At 36.4% G+C, this 18,052-nt stretch overlaps 2 protein-coding genes across 15 annotated transcripts in view; both read left to right on the top strand.

Moving 5' to 3' along the window:
- ehmt1b (euchromatic histone-lysine N-methyltransferase 1b) overlaps positions 1-1,907 on the top strand; it is a 32,645-nt gene extending 30,738 nt beyond the window's left edge. For all 14 annotated transcript variants that reach the window (XM_084137067.1, XM_084137059.1, XM_084137063.1 and 11 more), the window contains one exon: positions 101-1,907. In XM_084137067.1, coding sequence (XP_083993193.1) covers positions 101-275 — 175 coding nt within the window. In that variant the 3' untranslated portion in view covers positions 276-1,907. The remainder of the gene's footprint in view (positions 1-100) is intronic.
- A 3,432-nt stretch (positions 1,908-5,339) lies between these two features.
- The window catches only part of cacna1bb (calcium channel, voltage-dependent, N type, alpha 1B subunit, b), a 147,399-nt gene continuing 134,686 nt past the window's right edge, over positions 5,340-18,052 (top strand). The window contains exons 1-3 of the mRNA XM_084137076.1: positions 5,340-5,617; positions 7,994-8,248; positions 11,155-11,260. Of these exons, the coding sequence (XP_083993202.1) occupies positions 5,349-5,617; positions 7,994-8,248; positions 11,155-11,260 (630 nt within the window). The 5' untranslated portion in view covers positions 5,340-5,348. The remainder of the gene's footprint in view (positions 5,618-7,993; positions 8,249-11,154; positions 11,261-18,052) is intronic.

Here is an 18,052-nt window from a genome sequence, read left to right on the forward strand (position 1 = left end):
CCATTTACTTGCTAATAGGGATAGTTTCCCATCATGCTCTTCATTAAAGTAATTTATGCTTATTAGAATACATAGTTTTTGATTTCTCTCCCCTCCTCAGGTTTGATTACGGCGATCACTTCTGGGACGTAAAGGGGAAGCTGTTCAGCTGCCAGTGTGGCTCATCTAAGTGCAAGCACTCGGCAGCCGTCATCGGCCAGACACAGGCAGACAGTACGCCGGGAGACCAGCAGCCCAGCGCCCTGCCCGATACCAGCTCGGCCAGCCCCAGCTAAGCCCTCCGACAACCAAGTTTCTAGCATAGAGCATCTGGTTCTCCACCTTCTACCAGCCTGCCATGTCCCATCACCAGCACGGGCACACCTCTGCCATCTCTAATCAGCTCCGGGTACCAACCCGGGCCATTTGATGCTACACCCACAGTGCCACGTTTCGCTCTGGTGGTCTGAGAGCCTGATTGGTTGACACGGTTTAGGGGTTTAAGTCTTGAAGGTGAGAGGTGTACAGTTGGACTGGTGTTTCAGGTGTTTATTACACACATTTTGTATGGGTTTTTTTATTGGCAGCCCGCCCCTTTGGACCATGATACATCCATCCTGTTCAACATCGTAAAAAAGTGGATTTTTTTTGTTTGTTTGTTTTTCTCTCGAGAATAAGGCTGTTTGAGCTATTTAAGAGACTGTAAGGGACATTACAGTTGAATACTACCTTATTCTTGTCGCACAATTCAGACGTCACAATGTGTTTTCCTGCCCGACTCGAACTTATCGTACACATTTTTATGAACTTTATTCTTCGGTTTTACTTTTGGAGTCAAGGTGAACGAAAACTGAGTGATTGATTCCCTAATGAATTTGAAATGATCATTTAACACTTTACCCATGTTTGTTTTACATTACTTTTTGTTTTTGTACATTCAAAGAATATGCAGAGAATTGTGATGACATTTAAAGACCAACCTTGTGACTTTTTTTTTTTTCTCAGAACAGTCGTTTCCGTGTCCTTCAGTGGACTGTATTAACTTGAGATGAGCTATAGGCTAGCAGTCATTGGACGTTAGCACCCGTCGTGCGTGTCCTCTTCTGATTGGTTTACAGACGCAGGACGTCATGTCAGTGCTACAGAAATCATGAAAAGGCCTCTAAACGGGCCTCTTTCTCCCGGTAAAAGCCCAGTTCTTGAGTAAAACTGCGTTTTAATGGCTAATCGCCACTGGAAGTGCAAAATAATCCTGGACGAAGCTTAATCTGTGTCTAGAAACAAGCCCTATGGGTTATATCCTGCATGTTACAGGCCTGGATAGACACAGCTGTTGTTAAATGCATATTACATGCACCCCCAATCAATGCAAACGAAAACTGTAAAATATTTTGAACATTTCTGTACGTACTTTCAGTCACAATGACAGAACCTATTAGCATGCTTTTGAGGAACACGTGCTTTAGGAATAGGACTGGAACGTTTCGCTCTGGTGGAATTTAATGCGGTCAGGTGTGGGAAAACGCAAATGGTGCTGAAAAAGTTTTTTGTTATGTTTATTTTTTTATTACTCACTAAGTGAATACAAGTTGTAAATTACGATGAAGAAGCAAGTGTTTAATTTTTTTTTTCCTTTTTCATTTGTATTTTTAAATTGACCTGTTTTTTCTAACTGTAGTTTGACATATTTAGCCTGTATCAATTTTGTTCCATAAGTTCATGTTGATGGTGAAACTATTACAGTCTTTTAAATGTTGGTAGTGTAGTCATGTCCTTTGTGCAAATCAAGACATATAGATACAAAACGTTGCAAAATGAGCGGGGATGAAAAGAAAACTGTAACATATTTCTGGACAGTGAAACATGATGCACAATCTTACTGGTTGTGTTTTTCTTTTTCAATAAATTTACTACTAATGAAATATAAACATCTCTGTCACTCTTATGCAAAAATAACAAAGTATGTGAATCTGAAACTAACAATCCCTTCTATTCATCCCATTACAGTTTTCGCGAAAGCCGATAATTCATGTTTCTATCTTCGGAGTTACACTTTAAAGCCCACAAATGAGTTTTGCGATGCAAAGCAGGAAGCCTTTTGATTGTTGATTAAATTCAGCTTTATAAACTTGATTATTCTCTTCCTGATTACTAAAGATTCTGGTTGTAATTGATCCAATGAAATGTAAGCTGGTGATTGAGGCCCTCTGACTTGCCGATAAAGGCTTTTAACTAAAGGGACAGGAAACCGCCTTTCCGCATTCCACAACTGAAAAGTCCTGACTATGTCTCACTATTCAGTCAGCACAATTATGAGGATCACGCTTTGTGGATAAGCTACATTACGGCGGAGAAATTGGATCGTGAAAATTCATAAAGCTGCACAAGGTTAACAAACACGCATGACTATGAAGAGGTCAGCTCGACGTGACTCTGATTGGGAGGAGAGAAAATCCACCGTTATCTATGGTAGGATGTTCACTGGGTTGTTTTACAAGCTTGCTGTGTCATTAACTGGGTTGTGGATTGTTATTCATACTCATTACAGTGAACTCTTTACTTATTTTAATGCTGTAAATAACTTGCTTTAGTGGCATTTAGGTTTAGTGACATTAAATGATGTGCTGAGACTGAATTTTTTTGTGGGTGATTCTCACAAAAACATGCCCAGGTCACGTAATGTATAAATACTTAAAGTGCAAACTACAATTTAAATAACATATAATATTTATGTATTTCTTTATTTGCATTACAGTAATGAGACTATTTTTTTGCTTTGCAGTGATAAGGATTATAGGGGAAATTTCTGTAATTGTCATTAAAATTCTCACAATGCAAAAAAAAATCTTATTGGCCCAAAACATAAACTTTGTAATAATTATTACTTTTATGTGGCCTAAAAATCACAGGGAGTTCTTAAAGTCCCCCTGTGGTGAAAATCAAGTTTTTAATGTTATTAATATGTCTATGTGGTGTTTTTAATGTGCTTTAAGACAAACCATGTGCAACATGGTCAACACCATTGCGGAGTAAAAAAAAAAAAAAGACTGGTGTTTCTGACGTCACAAACTATCTTGTAACCAATCACGTTAACGTGCCGGCGGGCTTTAGCATATCATTAACATCGAACTAGTAGGGGAGTCTCTCGAGAGATGCCAGAGGGTTGTTCCATAAAACAAGATTAGAATACAAGCCAGGCTTATTTTGGTTAGTCAGACTTATTGTCGGTGGATTCTGTTTCATAAAGCAAACTTAAAATAGTTCAAACTCAGTTATCCTGGCAACTTATGCTGGGAAACTAGCCTGGTCCAGGGCAGGCTAACTGTCAGGCTAAGCCTCAGCTGTTACACAGATCCTCTAATACTGACCGACAAGAACACAATGATATTACCACTGACACTCTCTCATACCATTATTGGACTTTATTAACCACTATTAGTCCAAAAATAAATACACAGTATACAGAAAATCAACTTAAATAAGGCTACAATGATAAATTAGACAATATAGACCTACATATATATATATATAGGTCTATATATATATAGGTCTATATATATATATATATATATATATATATATATATATATATATATATATATATATATATATATATATATATATATATATATATATATATATATATATATATATATATAGGCCTAAATACAATACAATATACTACAGGTTTTCTTTTTTTACTGGCTGGATGTTTTGTGCCCAAGATTTAATTAGATTGTTTTAAAGATTTATGAATACATTTCTCTCTGGTTTTGTCTGCCAACTGTAGTACATGTTTATGATTATTAGAAGAACATTAGAACACAATCTAAAAAAAAGCTTTGTAAAGCAGAAGTTAAAATCACAAAATTAAAAATAAATAATTACAAAAGCACAGTATAAATTTTAACTGGTAAGATGAATCTGAGCTTAGTAATTGACAGTATATTAGCCTACATTTGATTTACCTCATTACAATAGTCCCTTTACAGTTATTGCTATCATAAAAATACACTTGTAGGTTTAAAATTCTAAATAAGGCACATATAATGTCCAAATAACAAATATTTTAGCATATATATATATATATATATATATATATATATATATATATATATATATATATATATATATATATGTACTTTATTATGTCTTTCAATTCAAACACATTTAACACAATTATACAAATTGACAGTTCATCAATACATCATATTTTCCCCCAATAAATATTCCTTATTTTTCCTTCTACTTTTTTTCTTTTGTGATAATACCCACCAACACATAGCCTAAAAAACACATGATTAGAACAATAACCAAAAAGTACATAGTTAGACAATTTTACATATGATTTAAGGGGTAAAAGACAAAAAAACAATAAATATTAATAAAAATTTAACATTCACATATTTATATCAAACTCTTATAATGACACATAATTCCTAATAGTTGTTCAAGTAATATTATTTGAATATCAAATATTCAATATTAAGTAAGTAAATAAATAAAATAACAAATAACTAGAAATAAAAGGGAGGGAGGGTTATATAAAAATGTAGTTAATGTAGGCTAATATGTATTCCTTTATTTTATGGAATATTCTTTGATTTTAGAGTTGCACATATCTTTTCAAAATGTATACATTTGCTCTTAATTTCATGTTATCCTCTCCATAGTGTACTTTAGAAACTGTTCGGTTCTGATTCGGTTCGGGAGTAGCTATAGATAAAAGCCCGCCCGCACTTACATTTGATTGGTTGGGTCCTTACATGCGCTTTGTGAGGCACACTAGCACACACACGCAAGGTCTCTCGCTCCCTCTCTCTACACGTTCTTCCCCCGGTAGACGTAGAATCCACAGCTAGATCAATGAGAAGCCCTATTACAACGACCATCAAGTGTCACACAGTTCTGAAATTATCGTACATTATAGGATTTTTTCCATTATTGATCGTACATCGTACAGAGGTCAAAATTATCGTACAAATACGAAAATTATCGTACATCTGGCAACACTGCTCAGTAAGTTGATGAGTGAATCTGTGAGCTGGCGGGAGTGGAGGTGGGGCTAATTAGCATATTCAAGAATCCTTGAAGCAAGGGTGTAGAGTTGCATTCAAGCTATTTTAAGGCATGTTTTTTTTTTTTTTTTACAGGATAAAACGTTTAAATATGTCATTTTGGTGATCAAAGAGTTTCAAGGGATACAGTATCGACCATAAGGGGGACTTTAATAATTGGCAATTTATCGTATCAAGCATGCACTTGTCTCACTCCTTTAATTTGCACAATTTATCAGTCAGTCTGTTTTTCATCTTTCATCCCATTTCAAAAATAAAGCTGCCCGTTTGGCCACACTTGGAACTTGGCGGATGTTAACTCTGGGGACAGAGTTCAGCTCCTGGGCTCATACTTCTGAGCCAACAGACAAGCAGAGGAACAGAAGAGCACCTTTCACAGAACATTCCAGCAAGGATAGTCTGTATGAAGAGAGCCAAACTGCAAGAGATGACCAGAACACTGCTAAACCTAGCAGATATGACACTTCTGTTGAGCTGGAGAGGCCCTGTGACCTGAGGAACATAGATATCATCAGTGCCCATGAAATGTGTCAAGAGCAAGGAACACCATGGGAGGAGAGGTGAGCAGCAGGGGATGAAAGTCATTTGTAATGTAACCCACACTTAAGGTTATTAGCTTCTTTATCATGGTCTGCTGGAAGTTTAAAGTGCAATGCTATTAAAAGTCAATACTGAGAGCGCTTAACTAAGCTGAATTTCCCAGAAGTCACAGAAAGTGACAATTGATCAGTTGTAATTCATTATACTAGCCACTAGGGGTCCTAAAGTTCAACAGAAAGATATATACTGTATACTGTAATAGCCTCAAAAGCACTTGCGCATACATAAAATGTATGAATTTCATTGCACTAGATAAACCCTACGTTATGGGGACAAAAATGTCCCACAGATTTCAGGTAAAATCTGAAATCCTTGTCCTTGTTGGGGACATTTTTTGGTCCTCATGAGGAAAACAGCTTATAAATCATAAGTGATGTTTTTTGAAAATGCAGAATTTTCTGTGATGGATAGGTTTAGGGGATAGAATATACGAATCATTATGTCTATGGAATGTCTCTATGAAACATGAAAACCCAACATGCTTGCGTGTGTGTGTGTGTGTGTGTGTGTGTGTGTGTGTCTTGAATTCTTTCCACTGTTATGCCTAGGGTGTTGTATGGAGCTTTGGTTTGCCACACATCCAGAGATTAGCTCAATAGCCTGGAGTCTCTCGTGAGATTTTGTGCCTCTGGGTCTTGACTGGCTGCATGCACACAGAAAATCCTTCACACTTACTGACCGTAATGCCAGGAGATTCACATCTGGACATGCTGGTTACTTTTCTAAGAATCTTTCCGTTTTTAGAGAGGTGGAGTGAATGTGTGTCATGTTTTGCATAGGCTGAGACCAAAATTGGGGACCAGCTAATCTAATGTTTTAATTATTTGTAATTCTAACAGTGATGTTTTAATTAAGATTTAATAATAAATGGAATGATGTTTATGTGAGTGATAGGGTATAGAAAATATAATTGGCTAAATATACAAACAACAAATAAACATAATGCTGTTCAAAAGAGTCCACTTGTGAAATCACTCTTCTATTTTGCATTAATATACAAACAATACAAATGCAATATATAATGTATTTATATATAATGACCTGATACAACATGATTTAAATCTTATCCAAAGAGCATGTTTCCATATGTTTAGTTTACTAAGTGATTGACACAAATTTGCTAATTTGATTTGTGACATAGGAACAGTGCAGAATTTCTTTTTTTGTTACAATCTTGAAAATCCTGAAACTTTATATTTATCTCCATGTAAATTTTAAATTCCAATTGTTAATGTGGACTTTTTTTAACCACACTAAATATAATGAAAAAATATTTTCTGCAGTAAATATAGCTTTATTTAACAGCAAAAGGCCCACAAGTCTATGGTATTTCCCCTTTTAGATACCTAAATTTGTTCAGTCATCAAATTTGTCCTAATGGATTATTAGCCACGTTGCAATAAACCCCACTGTTTTATGACTGTGTATGTTGCCAAAAAACATTATACATAAAAATGACCAAATAAAGGCACACTATACCTTTATAATGTACTGATTGACAACAATAGGCAAACCACAATTCGCTTTTGTGTAATTGTACCATTGACTTTGGCCATCAGTGTGCTATTCTATTATATTCTAAAAAAAAAAAATCTTTTAAAATTAATTTAGTCATTTATCAACAATTAAGTACTTTTGCTTGGCGCTTTTACTTAATTATCGGTCTAAACAAACAATAAGACATAAATAGTTATAAATATCATTCATTGATGATCAATTAAAACACCCTCCCCCTCACGCGCTCTCCAGCAGGTGGTCCTGCCTATAGGGCCGTTTGCGTCACGTGTGAGAGTCTCGCGCACCAGCTTCCACTCACTTGGCACCATTCGTACCGTACGCGTTTCCAAGTGGAATTGTTGTGTGGAAGCGGAAAGCAAATCATCGGTAAAGAGAAAAAAAAACCGTAGACGTGTGCGCGTGCATATGGAATACATTTCTTCGTGCTTTTGATTCCAACAACAGTTTTTTTCCGTCTAGCATGACGCGTAAGTGATGGTGCACATTTTGGTTTCGTGACCTGTCAGCTGGATCAGGTTGTGTTGGACGGATGTGGCACGAATTGGATGGTTACACATTTTCTATTATTTGAAATGCTCTCAACAGGAATGACATTTCAATGACAAGTTTCCTTTTTTTGTTGCAATTGTCTGAGAAATGGAGTGAGGCGAGGGCGCACGAGGAGCTTGTCAAAAGGGACTTTTATATATTTTTTATTTCACTTCGCATAGACAGATGGGGACTCTAAGTGGTAACAGATGTCTGTACTGTAATGTGCATTCTCTATCTTATATTTAATGCCAGTTTGGATTTTACCTGTTGGATATCTGCATGTCTAGGATGGCTCGCTTTGGAGACGATCTGCCCACCCGCTATGGAGGTCCAGCGGGCGCCGGGAGAGGGGGAGCCCGGGCGGGAGGTCCCTCGGGCGGTCAAAGAATGTACAAACAGTCGATGGCTCAGAGAGCCAGGACAATGGCTTTATATAATCCTAAACAAACCAAACAGAACTGTTTCACTGTCAACCGCTCTTTGTTCATCTTCAGTGAGGACAATGTCATCAGGAAATACGCCAAAAGAATAACTGAATGGCCATATCCTTATTGTTCAACATTTATGCAAAATGGATATAGCTTTTTTTACTCCTCCACTTCTACATTTCTGTTCATTATTATTATTTTGAAGCATATAATACACGCTTTTAGATCTGGCAATGTCAAATGAACTGTTGCCTGCTGAAATGGTGATTGGCACCCTTTTGTCTTCACGTGTTCACGCACTTTAAGGCATTTGGCAGCTGGTGGTCGTGTCAGGGTGTTGGCTGATCTTTTATTTTCTAATTTAAGCGTTGGCAAGTAAAGCAGTCGCTCATTTATTTTTAGGCAGCGCTCGAAATGGTTTGTCATACTGCTTTTATGTTTTAGTTTTTTTTTTTTTTTTTTTAACCCTGGGATAAATGCTAGTTTAACCCAGCATCAAGCACCGTTTCAAAAGAGGTTTGTCATCGTCAAAGGCATGTATACAGTTGTGATGAAACAAGCGGCGCCAGAACGTTACGTCGAATTGATTATCAACAGGCAACCAATCATAAATCGGCTCAGCGCTTCCCTATTTCATATCCCTATTATAAGCTACTCCTAGAAACTTTTTTACGATCTGTTTAGTTTCAGTATTTAGGGGAATCGGTTAGAATGTCGAACAATAAAGAGGCAATTGTTTTGCTATGCGTTTCGAAGCGGTTGTACGTCGTTTACACAGACTGGCAAGCATTTATTTAAACAGGTCGTGCGTGTGTCGTATTCTTCCAAGAAATGTCGGGATAACCCGGGATAAAGTATGAACGGGGTGAAACATGGAACAAAATAACACCTGATTACGTTTAATAAATGAGAAAATCCCGTCTCAGGGCTATGTAATACATTTTATTTAGTTATAAACAAAGCTACTGTATAATCTAACTGTAGCCTACTGTAGCCTAGTTTCTTAAATTTTCCAGCGGCAACAGTAATAATGTTCAATAAATAGTTGCATTCACTAGTAGTAGTAGTAATAATGGTAATAATAATAATAGTTATTAGTAGTAGGCCTAGAAGTAGTAGTTTCGCCAAGTAGGCTAATAAAGTTCATTAGCATAACTGTAAGCTGTTAACATGGCCAGGCGATGTAGCTCGTTAATACATAATAAATTGGTGTATGTAAATCCGTTTTACAACGGTTAATTCAGTGAAGGGTTAGAGTCATTTACATTTTAGAATTCATAACTCGAAATGGAAATAAAAGAACCCAAGTTATTTTTAATTGGAAAGCACAGTGGTTCTGAAGAGCTCTAGCGCTCTCCAGGGTCCTGAAATCTCGACACTGATTTTCCAGTCACCAATATTTACTAGATTTTTTAGCACCTTACAATCAGATATTCCGTATTTACTTTAAATGCTTCCAATTTGTTGTGCAGTCCATTTAAGATGCATACAAATTCAGGAATCCATAGCATTAGGTTTCCATAGCATGTAGAGATCCCTCAGGGGGTTGACAAAAATGTGATTGAAGTGGCCATTGGACATTTCCTTTCCTTTCCATTCCTTGCCTACATGAATAGCAATCCCATAAAGACTATGGCCGTAGGGAACAGGCATGGAAAATGAGTTGGAAAAATGGATCCTGTCCTAAGAATGGAATATAATGGCTGACCATCCATAAAGATGTTAGCAGCCTTTTAGTATTTCCTCTAAAAAGGATGAAAAAGATTTTAATAATGACAAGATTGGTGGGCTTACACAAACATTTTATAGACGCAGTAAGGTTGCACAAATGGCTGCGCTGAGAGAGAAACCATCATGCCAACCTAATGTGTGATCATAATCTCTACACTGTAATGCTTCAGTGTTGAAAGCATGTCTCATTTTTATGTCCAGACCTCTGTATGTAATTTCCAGCATGGAGTGAGGTGGTGTAAATGTATTCAGCATTACTTCTAGTGGGTTTGAACATGGTCATCTATGCCAAGGACACAAAGGCGTGTTGGCTGTCAATTGCTTAATTGAGCTTAAATGTATGTGAGTCGAGCTCTGTTTGGCTTGCTCTGTCCTCATCTCCTAATGATTTAGTGATTGAGTGTTTAAATGACACAATCCCTTTGTCCTTGGTGTGGTATGTGGGGGAAATTCACTAGTAGTTACCCTTAAGGAATGCTCTTATAGGGATAGTTCACCCTAAAAGTTCTGTCATCATTCTCTTACCCATGTGTCATTCCAAATTTGTATTAAGTAAAGCAATTCAGAGGCAGCGATTGTTTCAATGCCACTTTACAGAAAATCATGATGTTAATGTTATAATAATATCTTTATGCCTTAAAGTCATAGCAGATTAGAGCTGGGCGATAATATAGTTTACTTTTTGCGGCGATACAAGCAACAAGCAAGTGGTTGAGATTTGCTGTACACTATATATTGCCCTTCACGACGAGGGTACTGTATGAATGCAGATGAAGTTGGACATACTTGTATATCCAACTTTATATGACTCACTTTCTTCTCTGGAACACAAGTCAGTGGGGGTCCAATCATTCACTTTCATTGTATGGAGAGAGAAAAAAAAAACATTTGTTAAAAAAATCAAAGGTTTCTTTTGTGGTCCACAGAACAAAATTAGTGCAGGTTTGGAATGACATGAGAGTGAATACATTATATATATATATATATATATATATATATATATAAAATGTATTGGCATTGGTCTTGCACTGGTTGGCGTGGGTGACTGGTGAGCCTGTTGGAGCAGAGGCTGTTATCCCACTCTCATATAATATATATATGCACTGACATTTTAAGCCAATATTTTAAAGCAGATGTATCAGCACTTTTCTTGTCCAATTTACTCAGGCTATAGCTATGTCATGCACTTTTTTATTTTATTATAAACCTTCCTCTTCAGAATGTTTTGGATTTGTCATTGTCTTGACTTTGGTGTTTGTTGTTCCACCATTTTTCCTTGACTTATCCACTCCATTTGAGTACCTGATCCTCACAACCATCATCGCCAACTGCATCGTACTGGCCCTCGAACAGCATCTCCCAGCCATGGACAAGACCCCCATGTCTGAACGCTTGGTGAGCATCAGCTTTCTCTGTTTTCTTTTCATTCACTCTTGATTATTAAGGTTTCATTGCTTTAAACATGTCTATCACAAATTTGATCATTCATTTTGCACTGAATACGACTGTAAGCTTATCTCTTAGGAGAGAGAAACAGCAATGACAATGCATTCTGCTTAAAGCAGAGCAAGTCAGAGATAACTGTGTATTTGGCTTGCTTTTCGTTCCACCCACACACCCGACATCCCCGCTGGAGTATATTGATTGATCATTTTAGCGGTCTTGCACTGGTTGGCGTGGGTGACTGGTGAGCCTGTTGGAGCAGAGGCTGTTATCCCACTCTCAGAGCTCCCATCCAGGGCCACTGAGAACCACCCAAGCACTCCACACAGGAGCCATGTCTCTGTCTCATTAAAACCCATCCTGCTGGGAACCATTGACAAATGTGTGCATAACGCTGCTTCTTCATGATCCGACCTTAACCCATGCAGAGCAGGCTTTGATCCACTGCCTTGCTCTTATTCCCCTGCTCACAACAGCAGTTGTGCCTGTTGAGTCAAAGTGATATAACATAGCTGCTTCAAAGTGTGTTGTGGCACAATTAAAGCAGGGACTGGACATGTTGGCGGATTAAGTCGGTAATAGTCTCTTTGTAAAGCTGAATATGGAGGCGGTAATGTTGGATTCCATACTCCCCGGAGGAGCGCTGCAATCACAGAAAGGAAAACAGCATGAGCCAATAAGGTCAATGGGATCCTCTCGAATACAGCATCCTGATGCTAGAAAATGCAAAATACGACATATTTAAAAGTTTTTTCCTGTGAAAATAATTTCTTCATGCTTGAATGTAACTCTACACCCTTGCTTAACTTAAACACAGAGCAATGAATATGCTAGTTAGTCCCCGCCTCCACTCAATCACACCAGCTCAGACTTCCTGATCCACTCGGTCAACTGTAGTAAATGGCAATGGCAAGTGAAAATATTGGTTTAATTTAGTGTTTCATATGTGTTTGAAACCAAATTATAAAGGGTTGTCTACAAGTTGCTGTATTAGAATTTTTTTATGTATCTCTCTCTACAACGTCGGACACATAACTGTAATTGATATGATTAGTCTTTTGCTTGACTATGTTATCAAACAGCTAATAATTTGTTGCTAATGTTACACAAACATTACCGTTCTCCTTATCAGAGTTAGACAGCTGCCTTCTAAAAATCAGCATCCTTTGAACATCATAGAAAGTCAGTGGAGAAAAGCCCTTGTACGTTGACAGGATTGGTTGCATTTTTGTGACGGTTGGAAACGGGCGATTTCAAACTGCGTTTTTGACACTGTCTTTGGTTCAGTGCAGTTTTAAGGAGAAAATACTCAGCAATGGTGTTGACTGATGAATTTGCACATGGTTTGTCTTAAAGCATATAAATACCACATAAACATGTCAACAACATTACAACTTCAATTCAAAAATGAATATTCTGTCATTTACTCACCTTCATATTGTTTCAAACCCAAATGACTCATTCTTTAGTGGAACACAAAAGGGATGTTTACTCTTCTTCTTTTTTTGTTGAAAAATTTCCCCTTCCTCTGAAAAAAGTGCTGCTTAATATTGTAATATTTGTGTGAAAACTGTGATAAGTAATTTTTTTCAAAATACTTTGATTAGAATGTTCAAAAGAAAAGCATTTATTTGAAATAGAAATCTTTTGTGACAATGAAAGATCATTTACTGTCACTTTTGATCAATTTAATTAATCCTTGCTGAATGAAAGTATACATTTCTTGTTTATTAATTTATAATATACTGTATATATACTAATATATATATATATATATATATACACACACACACACACAAAAATGTGATTATGTGGAATGACATGACATTGAGACACTATTGGGAAGGGCTGATTTTCTTCAAATAAGGACTTAATTTTGGTCTATTCGTCACATAAAGCTGCCTTATTACTTAAGAAGACTTGGAAGATAGCACACAAAACATATGGACCTTGATGTTGCTTTCTGGTCCTTATTGGAACGATATGCTTTGATTCTGTGGAAAAGAACAACTTAGACTCACTTTCAAGGTCAGAAAGGTTAGGAACGGCATCACACGAGTGAATAAATTATGACAGAATTTTCATATTTTGGTGAACTGTTCCTTTAAAGGTATGGTTCACCCTTAAATGAAAATGAAAGGGTTAGTTCACCCAAAAATGAAAATTCTGTCAGTAATTACTCACCCTCATGTTGTTCCAACCCCGTAAGACTGTCGTTCATCTTCGGAACACAAATTAAGATATTTTTGATGAAATCTGAGAGCTGGATCACTCCTCCACAGGCTTATGGACACTATAACTTGCTGGCCCAGAAAATGTATTAAAGACATCGTTAATATAGTCCAAGTGACTCCAGTGGCTCAATCTTAAGTTTATAAAGCGACGAGAATACCTTTTGCACGTCACACGCATCACACACATGACCAGCGTCGGCCAATAGTGAGCCTACGTGTGACGTACAACACAGACGCGCTGCGCAAAAACACTACGTGAAAAGACTCGAGGCCCAGAGAGAAGGAAATGAAAAGTTGAATAAAGTCGTTATTTTTGTTTGTTTTTGCGCACAAAAAGTATTCTCGTCGCTTGATATACTTAAGATTGAGCCACTGTAGTCACTTGGACTATATTAACAATGTCTTTAATACATTTTCTGGGCCAGCAAGTTATAGTGTCCATAAGCCTGTGGAGGAGTGATCCAGCACTCAGATTTCATCAAAAATATCTTAATTTGTGTTCCGAAGATGAACGAAGGTCTTACGGGGTTGGAACAACATGAGGGTGAGTAATTACTGACAGAATTTTCATTTTTGGGTGAACTAACCCCTCATGTGGTGTTCGGGACATTTTTGTCCGGTGAAGATTTTCTTTTTCCCGAAAATACTAGTTAATGTTATCGCTTTGGACTGAAACTTGGTGACTTTTTTCACAAATGGTATAAATACTTCTGAAATGTTTTGTGACACAGGGGGGGTGTTTGTGTTTTTTAGGGGGGGTTTTGTCACCTTGTCACTCTTGTGGTGTTCCCGGTCAAAAATGGCCGGACTACAAAAAATAGCTTATAAATTTCTCATTATACTATATTTTCACCCAATATTGGATTCAATCTTTTTGTCAACTTGTTCTCTTTCAGTTAGGACTGGTTTTATATTTCTATTTGCATCTGATTAATCGTAGGCCTCATTTATTTGATAGTAGGCATCTCATTTTTTGAGTAAAAAAAACATTATTTTTGAATAATTTTGGAAAAATAAAATAAAATCTGAAGAAAATTGGCATGGTTGATCACACTAGTCTACTTTAATTTTTCACCAGGAATTTTGTTTTGAAAAACTTTTATTTTGTACAATATGGCACATTGTCACTCTCGTGGTGTTCCCGGACAAAAATGACCGGACTACAAAAAATAGCTTATAAATCACTCGTTATGCAATATTATCACCCAATATTGGATTCAATCTTTTTGTCAACTTGTTCTCTTTCAGTTAGGACTGGTTTTATATTTCTATTTGCATCTGATTAATCGTAGGCCTCATTTATTTGAGAGTAGGCATCTCATTTTTTGAGTAAAAAAAACATTATTTTTGAATAATTTTGGAAATAAATAAAGTCTGAAGAAAATTGGCACCGTTGATCACACTAGTCTACTTTAATTTTTCACCAGGAATTTTGTTTTGAAAAACTTTTATTTTGTACAATATGGCACAGAGTTACACTTGTGGTGTTCCACTGGGCCATTGAGGGCCATTGTGGGCCATTGTTTCAATGGGCCATTGAAAGTGAATGGGAGAGACCAATGCAATCAATGAATGGAACAACACAAAATATGTATCATTTTAAAGCTTAGAATCTCAGCTTTTTAATGCATCTAATCACTTTGATCAAATCCTAACGGGTGCTGAGTTATCACTCTAAAACGGAGTGTACCCCCCGCAGGCGCCACCTAGCTGCGAAATAAATAATCATAATATTTTTCAAAAATATGACCTTGATCAACTTAAAATAGGTGTCATTTGAAAGCTTAGAGTCTGAAATTTACAATGAATGTAGCCAATTTGATAAACTCCTAAGTAGTGCAGAGTTATTTGCTGATAAATAGAAAGAAAAAAAAACATAATTTATAAACTACTTTTCAAACTGCTTTTTCAAATACATCATACAGCTCAGATAGTCATGTGTCATATGTCATTTGAAAGGTCTTAATGAGTAGAATACAACAAGCATAATTGTTTCAGGATTTTTACTAAACTTGAGTGAGGTTTTTGTAAAAGAAGCCCTTCAAGAGACCCATGTGTAAACCATATATGAATGCTGAATTTTAGACACATTTCCGCTCGTAACTTCATGAAACATACATGAAAATGACACATCATTATTTACAGCAGATGCTTACAATTAAAATGAGTCCTCAACATAATCCATCAATCAGAACTAAAGATATTCCTCATTGAGTTCTAACACAAAAGAAATTCACGGACTCACATAGCCAAGCAAGGTAGCTTAGACTTGGCCTTTTTACTCGTATCTTCATGAAACATAGATTGATCATGAAAAATGTCACATCGTTATTTACAGCAGGAGCTCACGATTAAAAAGAGCCCAAACTCAATATATTCCATCAATCAGATCTAAAGATATTCCTCATGGCGTTCTAACACAGAGAATACCACAGACGCACCTAGCCAAGTATATACTCATGAAGCACTCGCGTTTGGTTTTCGCTCATAACTTCACGAAGCATGCACATATCGTAGAAAACTGTACATCATTATTTTCAGCAGACTATCACGACTAAAAAGAGCCCAAACTCAGCATAATCCATCACTCAGATCTAAAGATATTCCTAATGGAGTTGTAACACACAAACCCCAACAGGTGCAACCAGAGCCTTGAATATAGATGTAGCCTAGCACTTATGTCGCGTTTTAACTCATAACTCAATGAAGCATGCATAAATTGTGGAAAATGGTGCATCATTATTAACATGAGATTGTTAAAATTAAAAAGAGCCCAAACTCACCATAATCCATCACTCAGATCTAAAGATATTCCTCATGGACTTCTAACACATGTCTCTCCCATTCACTTTCAATGGCTAATTGAAACAATGGCCCTCAATGGCCCAGTGGAACACCACAAGTGTAACTCTGTGCCATTTTGTACATAATAAAAGTTTTCAAAACAAAATTCCTAGTGAAAAATTAAAGTAGACTAGTGTGATCAACCGTGCCAATTTTCTTCAGATTTTATTTTATTTTTCCAAAATTATTCAAAAATAATGTTTTTTTTTACTCAAAAATTGAGATGCCTACTCTCAAATAAATGAGGCCTACAAGAAATCAGATGCAAATAGAAATATAAAACCAGTCCTAATTGGAAGAGAACAAGTGGACAAAAAGATTGAATCCAATATTGAGTGATAATATTGCATTACGAGTGATTTATAAGCTATTTTTTGTAGTCCGGTCATTTTTGACCGGGAACACCACAAGAGTGACAATATGCCATTTTGTGCCATATTGTACAAAATAAAAGTTTTTCAAAACAAAATTCCTGGTGAAAAATTAAAGTAGACAAGTGTGATCAACAGTGTCAATTTTCTTCAGATTTAATTTAATATTTCCAAAATTATTCAAAAATAATGTTTTTTTTTACTCAAAAAATGAGATGCCTACTCTCAAATAAATGAGGCCTATGATTAATCAGATGCAAATAGAAATATAAAACCAGTCCTAAATGAAAGAGAACAAGTTGACAAAAAGATTTAATCCAATATTGGGTGATAATATTGAATGACGAGTGATTTATAAGCTATTTTTTGTAGTCCGGTCATTTTTGTCCGGGAACACCACGAGTGACAATGTGCCATATTGTACAAAATAAAAGTTTTTCAAAACAAAATTCCTGGTGAAAAATTAAAGTAGACTAGTGTGATAAACAGTGCCAATTTTCTTCAGATTTTATTTAATATTTCCAAAATTATTCAAAAATAATGTTTTTTTTACTCAAAAAATGAGATGCCTACTCTCAAATAAATGAGGCCTACGATTAATCAGATGCAAATAGAAATATAAAACCAGTCCTAACTGAAAGAGAACAAGTTGACAAAAAGATTGAATCCAATATTGGGTGAAAATATAGTATAATGAGAGATTTATAAGCTATTTTTTATAGTCCGGCCATTTTTGTCTGGGAACACCACAGGGGAAATTGGGTTGTGAACACCACACAAGGGTTAAGTCATAATTTACTCAACCTGGTGTTGTTCTTGTGCAGTATACAGTTCTTTTTGTCCCATTCATGCTCATCCATATAGTGGCAGTGAATAGCGACCTGCATTAAGCTTTTTAAAAAAGACACAAAAGTATCACAGTGTCAAGGGTGATCTGTGCTTGTGTTTGTTTTGGGTGGGTTTTGCACGTGTTTTGGTTCTGTTTGAGTTTGTTTCTATGGTTTCTCATTGATTGATTTAGGGGGCTTTCACACTGGGCACGTTTGTTGCGGTCCAAGTGCGATGGTTCAGGTGCCCCGCGCAGGGTTAGTCTGGTTTCACACTCAGCTTGATTCTATCGAACCCTGGTGCATTTGCATTCATCTTACGTCATCACAAACGTGCACGGCGCCTGATAGAAAACAGAATGCGGGTCCATATATAATTAATTTGGTGCTATTATGCGCAACTTAATAAACTACACTTGGGTTTACTGTATGTGCGTTGCATGAAGTTTGCTTTTTGCAGCTTTCAAA

The sequence above is a fragment of the Abramis brama genome (assembly GCF_963993115.1).
Source record: "Abramis brama genome assembly, chromosome: 15".
Lineage (NCBI taxonomy): Eukaryota > Metazoa > Chordata > Actinopteri > Cypriniformes > Leuciscidae > Abramis > Abramis brama.